The sequence below is a fragment of the Orycteropus afer genome, unplaced genomic scaffold (assembly GCF_000298275.1).
Source record: "Orycteropus afer afer isolate SDZICR_OR568_19922 unplaced genomic scaffold, OryAfe1.0 scaffold00031, whole genome shotgun sequence".
Lineage (NCBI taxonomy): Eukaryota > Metazoa > Chordata > Mammalia > Tubulidentata > Orycteropodidae > Orycteropus > Orycteropus afer.
This window is the reverse complement of record NW_006921618.1, coordinates 763,242-772,413: the sequence shown is the minus strand read 5'-3', so window position 1 is coordinate 772,413 and position 9,172 is coordinate 763,242. Positions and strand designations below refer to the sequence as shown.

At 45.6% G+C, this 9,172-nt stretch overlaps 1 protein-coding gene across 1 annotated transcript in view; it reads right to left on the bottom strand.

Annotated features, from left to right (window-relative positions):
• Positions 1 to 9,172, bottom strand: part of PADI3 (peptidyl arginine deiminase 3) — a 46,777-nt gene that overhangs the window by 9,452 nt on the left and 28,153 nt on the right. Inside the window, exons 4-10 of the mRNA XM_007935851.1 lie at positions 8,935 to 8,996; positions 7,488 to 7,605; positions 6,123 to 6,248; positions 5,061 to 5,239; positions 4,724 to 4,827; positions 4,512 to 4,623; positions 2,947 to 3,068 (exon numbers count right to left, since the gene is read on the bottom strand). Coding sequence (XP_007934042.1) covers positions 2,947 to 3,068; positions 4,512 to 4,623; positions 4,724 to 4,827; positions 5,061 to 5,239; positions 6,123 to 6,248; positions 7,488 to 7,605; positions 8,935 to 8,996 — 823 coding nt within the window. The remainder of the gene's footprint in view (positions 1 to 2,946; positions 3,069 to 4,511; positions 4,624 to 4,723; positions 4,828 to 5,060; positions 5,240 to 6,122; positions 6,249 to 7,487; positions 7,606 to 8,934; positions 8,997 to 9,172) is intronic.

Here is a 9,172-nt window from a genome sequence, read left to right as displayed (position 1 = left end):
GTGTTGTCAAGTCAGGCCTGACTCATAGTGACCTCTCCTTGGGTTTCCGAGGCAGTATTACTATGGAAGTAGATTGCCTCATCTTCCTTCTGAGGAGTGGCTGGTGGGTTTGAACCGTCAGCCTTCTGGTTAGCAGTCAGGTGTCTTAGGCACTAGGCTACCAGAGCTCCTATATATATATATGTGTGTGTGTTTGTGTGTGTATTTACTTCAAGGTCACATAGCACATGAGTGGCAGAACCATGTTGTCCCAACCTCAAAGCCTACATTCTTCACAACTGTACTGTCCTGTCCCCCACCTCTAGGGATGCCAAATGTAGCAAATACAAATGCAAGACAATAGTTAATTCTGAATTTCAGATAAACAACAATTATTTTTAGTATAAGGATATCCAATGTAATAGTTGAAGTACTGGTAGTTGAAAGTTATGCCCTTGGTGCTAGAAACAACACTGGAAATTGCATTAGAGACTTGTGCAAGACCAATGACTTATTCATTGCATAAACCATTTTTCAACAATATAAATGACAACTACATGTGGACATCACCAGAAGGGATGTATAGAATCAAATAGACAACATCTGTGGGAAGAGAAATTGGAGAAGCTCAATATTATTAGTCAAAACAAGGTCAAGGGCCAACTGTGGAACAGACTATCAATTGCACATATGCAAGTTCAGGTTGAAGCTGAAGAAAATTAAAACAAATTCATGAGAGTCAAAGTACAATCTTGAGTATATCCCACCTGAATTTAGAATCCATCTCAAGAATAGATTTAACACATTGAACACTAATGACCAAAGACAGGACAAGTTGGGAGATGACATCAAGGACATCTTCATACATGAAGAAAGCAAAAGGTTGTTAAAAAGGACAGGAAAGTAAGAGAAGACCAAAATGGATGTCAGAAGAGACTCTGAAACTTGCTCTTAAATGGGAAGTAGCTAAAGCAATTGGAAGAAATGACAATGTAAAAGAGCTGAACAGAAGATTTCAAAGGGCAGCTCGAGAAGACAAAGTAGTGTTATAATGAAATGTGCAAGGATCTGGAGTTAGAAAACCACAAGGGAAGAACATGCTCGACATTTCTCAAGCTGAAAGAACTGAGGAAAAACTTCAAGCCTCAAGTTGCAATATTTAAGCATTCTATGGGCAAAATATTGAATGATACAGGAAGCATCAAAAGAAGATGGAAGGAATACAAAAGTCACTGTATCAAAAAGAATTGGTCAGTGTTCAACCACTTCAGGAGAAAGCATATCATCAAGAACCAATGGTATTGAAGGAAGAAGTCCAAGCTGGACTGAAGGCATTGGTGAAAAACAAGGCTCCAGGAGATGATGGAATACCCATTGAGATGTTTCAACAAATGGATGCAACACTAAAAGTACTACTCATTTATGCCAAGAAATTTGGAAGACAGCTACTTGGCCAACTGAGTAGAAGAGATCCATATTTGTGCTCATAAAAAAAAAAAAAAAAAAGATGATCTAACAGAATGCAGAAGTTATTCAACAATACCATTAATGACACAGACAGGTAAAATTTTGCTGAAAATAATTCAAATATGGTTCCAGTAGTACATTGACTACCAGAAATTGAAGTAAGATTCAGATGAGAATATGGAATGAAAAGTATCATTGCTGATGTCAGATGGACTGTGGTTGAAAGCAGAGAACACCAGAAAGATGTTTACCTGTGCTTTATTGACTATGCAAAGGCATTTGACTATGTGGATCATAACTAATTATGGATAACATTATGAAGAATGGAAATTTCAGAACCCTTAATTCTGCTCATGAGGAACCTGTACGTAGACCAAAAGGATTCATTCAAGCAGAACAAGAGGATACTGTATGGCTTAAAATCATGAAAAATGTGTGTCAGGGTTATATTTTTCACCATACTTACTCAGTCTGTATGCTGAGCAAATAATCTGAGAAGCTAGACTATATGAAGAAGAACACGGCATCAGGATCGGAGGAAGGAAGACTCATTAACAACCTGCAATATGCAGATGACACAACTTTGCTGAAAGTGAAGATGAATTGAAGCACTTATTGATGAAGATCAAAGACTCCAGTATGGATTACACCTCAACATAAAGAAAACAAATATCCTCACAACTGGACCTATAAGCAACATCATGATAAATGGAGAAAAGATCGAATTAGTCAAGAATTTCATCTTACTTGGATCCACTATCAATGCCCACAGAAGCAGCAGTCAAGAATTCAAATGATGTATTAAACTAGACAAACCTGCTACAAAAGACCTTTTTAAAGTATTGAAAAGCTAAAGTAACTTTGAGGACTAAGGTGCATCTAATCCAAGCCATGGTATTGCCAATTGCGTTATATCCATGTGAAAACTGGACAATGAATAAGGAAGATGGAAGAAGAGTAAATGCATGTGAATTATGGGTTGGCAAAGAATATTGAATATACCATGGACTGCCAGAAGAACAAATCTGTTTGGAAGAAGTTCAGCCAGAAAGCTCCTTAGAAGCAAGGATGGCAAGACTTTGTCTTATATACCTGGGACATGTTATCAGGAGGGACCAGTTCCTAGGAAAGGACATCATACTTGCTAAAGTAGAGAGTAAGTGAAGAAGAGGAAGACCCTCACAAGATGGACTGACACAATGACTGCAACAATGGACTCGAATGTAGCAGCAACTCTGAGGATGGTGCAGGATCGGGCAGTGCTTTGTCCTGTAGTCCATGGGGTTGCTATGAGTTGGAACCTATTCAATGGCACATAACAACAACAACTTATGCTAAAATATTATTTGTTGTTACCTGAAGTTCATAGTTAACTGATGTCCTGTATTTTATCTGGCAAGCCTATCCCTATCCCCAAAGAGAAAGGTCTTCAATGTGGCCCCTGTGTTCTACACCGTGGTGTGGCCCTAGGGGTAATGGTGCCTCGGCCCTCATGGCTGCCTGGGACCACTCACCAGGATTCGTTTATAAGGAAAGTCCTGCAGTTCCCCATTCCGTGGGGAGTCAAAGACCACTGGGAAGGTCTTGTGCGGCGCCTGAATGTAGCCCAGCTCCATCTCATCCTGTGAACAGAGAGATGCCAGCTGTGGTTAGTCAACAGCTTCACCTACTGGCTCACACTGGGCACATTGGGAAAGATTATTCTTATGAGTTCTGTGTCTCTCTTGGGTCACCAGGTCCATGATGCCTGCTGCCCCAAGCTGGGGCTGGAGGCCCAGAGAGGAGTTGCAGTGGCCTAAGGTCTCCCGGTAAATATATTACATCTACATATAGATAGATCGATATAGATATATAGAGATACTGTTTGGATAGATAGATAGATTATATATAAACTGCTGTTGAGTTGATTGTGACTCATGGTGACCTCATGCACGTCCAAGTAAAACTGCTCTCCATCGGGTTTCCAACAGCTGGGCTTTCTTTTTGGAAGAAGAGCATCAGGCCTTTCTTCCAAGTCGTCTCTGGGTGAACTCGAACTTCCAACCTTTGGGTTAGCAGTTGAGAACCACTAGGGACTCTAGGGGTAATTATTAGAAAACAAAACACTGGTGCTGAGTCAATTCTGACTCATAGCGACATTATAGGGTTGTCAAGAAGACAAAATGAGAAATGACATACACACTGCAGTAAACCTTGATAAATAGTTGTTGTTGTTGTTGTTATGTGCCGTCGAGTCGGCCCCGACTCATAGCGACCCCTCCTTGGGTTTCTGAGGCAGTATCACTATGGAAGTAGGATTGCCCAACCTTCCTTCCGAGGAGTGGCTAGTGGGTTTGAACCACCAGCCTTCTGGTTAGCAGTCAAGTGCTTTAGCCACTATGCTACCAGAGCTCCTTGATAAATAGTAGGGACCATTATCAGTGCACTCGTAAAATCTGGTCCAGCACAGAGATGATGCCACCTTCCTCCAAGTCCTGCTGGTGCACTGCTCGCACCCTGGTACATCTTATAGTGCAGGAAAGGGGGTTTTGTCACAATCGTTCACCAGAGCAGGACTTCTCAGCCTCAGCAAAATAGAAGTTTGAGGCTGTCATAGGGCTGTCCTGTGCATTGTGGGATGTTTATCTTCCATCCTTGGTCTCTACCCACTAGGTGCCAATAGCAACCCCCTGCCCACCAGTATGACAACCAAAAATGGCCCCAGACATTGCCACATGTCCTCTGGGGCAAAATCACCTCCATTGCAAAACACTGGTCTAGGCTATTGAGAACAGGGAGTGGATGCCTGCATCTCTGTCCTCCCCTTCAGGCCCAGCCCCACACCTACCCCCAATCCAATGGCTGAATGGGTGTTAAATCCAGTAGCAGTGTGTGCCTTGATCTCCAGAAAGTTCTAGAGTGAGGAAGAGAGTTCTGTATCTAGAGTTAGAAAGAGCAGTGGCTTGGGAGGAAGATCACAGTGTCAGGCTGTCCTCAATATCGCTGAGTGGCCTCAGCTTTGAGTGGGCTGGCCTTTTCCAATAGGGCAGAGTCCTGGCTGGGCCCTGCGTGGTGGCCACAGTTACCTGGATCCAGCGATCATTGCGGTTCTCATCCTGTGGGCAGATGGTCAACTTGCAGCCGGCCTTCTCTGCCAGTTCTGCCACTGCATTCACGAAACACGTGTTGTTCCTCACACTGTGGACAAGCCCAGAGAGAGTGGTTCAGAACAGAGCTGAGTCTGGGGCCTTAGGGGCCATCAGACTCAGAAGGATGCCCACCACCGCCTCAGACTCACTGGCACACATATACTTCCAGGGGTGGCAGAGTGCTGGGTGTCATGATCCAGGGAGCCACACGGAATACCACAGTGTCAGTGAAGACTGGGGTCTCAGAGAAATCCTGCAGGGGGAACCAGAGAGGAAAGAGCAGTGGACTCAGAGTCCAGAGGCCTGAGTGTGAGTTCCAATTCCACTACTATCACCCTTGAGCAGGTTACTTGCTTCTCTGAGTCTTAGTCTCTGGAGAAGAGCTGGCTAGGTGGTCGAGAAGTCTGAAGTTTTCAGCACCAGTGGTTCCTCTGTTTCCCGGGAATGGAGCCCCTTCCTGAACCTCCCTTCCCGGCTACCCCATACCTCATTGGAGTCATCCAGCAGGGTGACGTGGAAGGAGATGAGCCCAGAGAAGCCAGCGTCAGGAAAGGAGAGGCCTTCCACGAAGAAACGCTCCTCGTCCCCATGGAAGCGGGGCACCATGTATGACACCTTGTCCTGGCCCAGCACATGCAGGTAGGCCTCACATGAGTCCTCGGGACCTGGTTGGGGGGAAGAGACCAGCAGCCATGATTGCTGGTGGGCCCAGGTAGTGCAATGGACACCATAACAGAAGCGAGGATGGTGTGATTTTGACCCACTTACTTTGGACACATCATCGGGAAAGACCAATCCTAACAAAAGGACTTCATGTTTGGTAAAATGGAGAACCAACGGAAATGAGGGAAACCCTCCATAAGATAGGTTGGCACAGTAACCGCAACCATGGACTCAAGCACACCAACAATCATGAAGATGCCATAGGGCCAGGCAGTGTTTCATTCTGTCTGACATGAGTCAGAGCAACCCAACAGCAACTAACAACGTCTGTACTGTTTGATCTTTGAAAAATGAGCATTTAGACCTCTCACATACAGTTGTATTTTTTAAAGGTCATGTGTATCCTTACTTGTATTAGCTGTGAAGATGGCATTGTGACTATGTAAAGCATTTTTTCAAGGAATGAATGCTGAATTATGCGAAGGCAAAATCCACAATGTCTGGGATTGGCTTAAAACTCTTCAGCAAAGAAAAATTAATGCATGTGACAAGAGAGGAAGAATATTGCTGGTTGTTGAATCTGGGTGATGGACATAGGCAGTTTATTACACTTTTCTCTCTACTTTTGTGCATGTTTGAATTTTTTCATAATAAAAATTTCTAAAAATGTCTGAAATTAAATTAAAAATTCATTCACACAATAAAATGATCTTGGGTCAGGTACTATGCCGAGATACCAGCTGATCAGCCCAAATCTCCCCCATCCCACCGTACTTCCTCTGACCCCCAAGGCATCTCCTGTGAGTTCTGGAGGAGCCTGCCCACTGACCCCAGGCAGGGACCTGGGGCCTCCTGGGCAGCAAGGGGGAGTGAGTGTGAACTCACCACAGACATGGAAGACACGTGCCCGCTGGGCATCATAGTGAGAGGTGTGGAGGACTAGTTTGTGGTCATCGAAGAGGGCAGCAGGGCCCTGGGTCCTCAGGACCATGATGGACATGTCTTCCAGGTCTGTGAAGACAGACAGGTGTGACAAGTTAGGGGGTCCTTGGTCCTGGCCACTGGTCCATCCAGTCCTCTGACATCATCATCTCCCTTCCCAAGACAGGGAGTCCCAAGACTTAGGTCTTCCCTCCTAACTCTACTCCTCCAAAGAAGACATTGCAGTTATCAAGAGCAAACCACTTAGACATATATCAACGTGTAACAGGTTAAGCTACTTCATGTCCCTCTGGGCCTCTGTTTCCTCATCTGCCCAGAGAAACACGAAGGGTACACAGACAGCCCAGTGCCTCGCACATGGCAGGGCTCAGTGTCACACAGGCGAGGGCTCCAGTCTAAGCCCCAGTGTTCACTCGCTGTGTGATGCTGAGCAAGCCCTTCCCTCTCACCCGTGGGCCTCAGCTTCCCCACTTGTGAAATAGGGGACAGTGGTGCTCACATTCAAAGGCAGCTATGACAGTCGCAGGTGTGGAGCACCTGGCACATGCCACAGGCATAGTCGTGTCCTTCTCACAGTCCGCTAACCTAGGTACAGCTGGACTTGGAAGAATGTGAAGCATCCCTGAAATCCAGGCCAGCCGGGGAGGAGATGGGATTTGAGATCAGAAGAGGAAGGCCTAGCTCTGCCATCAACTGGCTATGTGACTGCAGAAGTTTCCTGACCTCTGAGTTTCAGCATCCTCACCTCTAAATTGGGGTGATGATACTAGTATCCCAGTTGTCGTCAAGTCACCTCCACTCACGTCAACCTCATATGTGTTAGGGTAGAAGTGTGCTCCATAGGGCTTCCAAGCGCTGATTTTTTTTTTTTTGGAAGTAGAACCAGGCCTTTCTTCCAAGGTGCCTCTGGCTGGACTTGAACCTCTAACATTTTGGTTAGCAGTCAAGAGCATTCACTGTTTGCACCACTCAGGGACTCCATGGTGATGACACCTTCCTATTTCACATACATCTTACATGTGTCTTGGTCATAAGTCTTTGAGAACTAAATAAGAATTTTGGGAATAGGCTCAGCATGCAGTAGGTGTTTGAACAATGCTAACATTCTCTGCTCCCCCTGGCACTGGGAGTAATAGGGAAGGGCAATGCCTGCCTGTGACAGGGTTTTAGAGACACTGAAGTGTCCCTGGGGCTGGGACTGTGGCCCCCAGCTCTGCCTTCAGAACTCCTGCCTGGGGTTGGAATCCCTGCAGGGTCACTGAGCAGTGACTTTGGACACCAAGGGCACAAGATGCCCTGCCCCCTCACCTTGTAGACAGCTCACGTGCTGGTCACAGTTGTCCCGTTTGCCACATCTCCTATCATCTCGGTCACAGTTCACCAGCAAGATAGCTCCATGCCCACTGGGCCCCCAGACCCACTGCCGCTGCAGATGGAAAAACATAGTGGGTGATGGGACTCTGGTCAGACCTATGCCTCCCACTACCCAGCAGTTCCTATTGCCCACATCAAGCAAACAAACAAACACCAAACTCATTGCCATCGAGTTGATTCCAACTCATAGTGACCCCCTTTGGCTTTCCAAGGTGGTAACTCTTTACAGAAGTAGATTGCCCAATCTTCCTTCCACAGAGTGGCTGGTAGGTTTGAACCTCCAAATTCTGGTTAGCCGTTAAATGCCTTAGGCACCATGCCACCAGAGCTCCTTATATCAAGTCCAAACTACACAGTCATCTTCATGCCTGTATTCATGATGTGTCTCCAGACAGCATCCCTTCTCTCAGTAGACAACTTCCTGGTTATATGATCATACACCTCACATCACATTTATTTCTCCTGTTGTTCCTTCACCCTCTCTCTTGCATCCCTTTAGAGCCCAACTCAAATGCACTTCCTTCCAGGAATTCTTCCTAGCTCACCTGGCCCACATTGACCTTTCTTTCCTCTGAGCTCCCAATGCATGAAGCACCACCACAATTCAGCCCAAAGTTCTTTAAAAGTTTCATGCTTGCTAAAAGCAAAAACTGAACTTTGCCCCTTGCCATAGATTTAACTTTTCACCTAGATCAGGAAGTCAGCTCACTATGGCTCATGGGCCAAATCAGGCCCACTGCTTGTTTTTGTAAAGAAGGTTTCATTGGAACCAAAACCAAACTAAACCCACTGCTGTCGAGTTGTATCCAATTCATGGCAACCCCTCCTTGGGTTTCTGAGGTGAGGTTCACTACAGAAGTAGATTGCCCAACCTTCCTTCCGAGGAGTGGCTGGTGGGTTTGAACTGCGAGGCTTCTGGTTAGCAGTCAAGTGTCTTAGACACTATGCCACCAGAGCTTCTTTTATTGGAACAGGCACACCCATTTGTTTATATACTGTCTATGTCTGTTTTTGCTCCCACAGTGGTCATGGTAGTTGTGATGGAAATCATATGGCTTACATATCTCAAGATGTTTACTATCTGGCTATTATAGAAGAAGTTTGCCAACCCCTGACCTAAATTTGAGTCTTGAAGGGCTTTCCCCCACAAACCAAGACCTACCCCAGGGGTGGGCACATCTGTACATGATAATTCTTAGTGATAGCTTTTCTCCTGGTGAAAGAAGACTCTTAACCATGCCTGGTTTCCATTTGCCTCAGCTGAAGTAGGCATCATCTGGAGGCAGGGGATGCTTGTAATGCCCTTGTTCCTTCTTAACTTGGCCTGAGAGCAGCTCCAAACTCCACTCCCCCTTCCTGGGCCCAGCCGGAGATACCCTACCTTGTCCACAAAGCTCCTGTCCCCTCTGCCTTCACAGTTCATGTCACAATCCAGGGTGATGTCTGCAAAGAAAAGGCAGAGATAGAGTCAGTGCAGGGTCTCAGGAACCTTTTTTCTTATTATTATTATTTATTGTGATTTGAGTGAAGATTTACAGAGCAAATTCACTTTCCATACAGCAGTTCACATATATTTTGTCTCATGTCATTGACCACAGTTTACCACAATGCAACAGCTC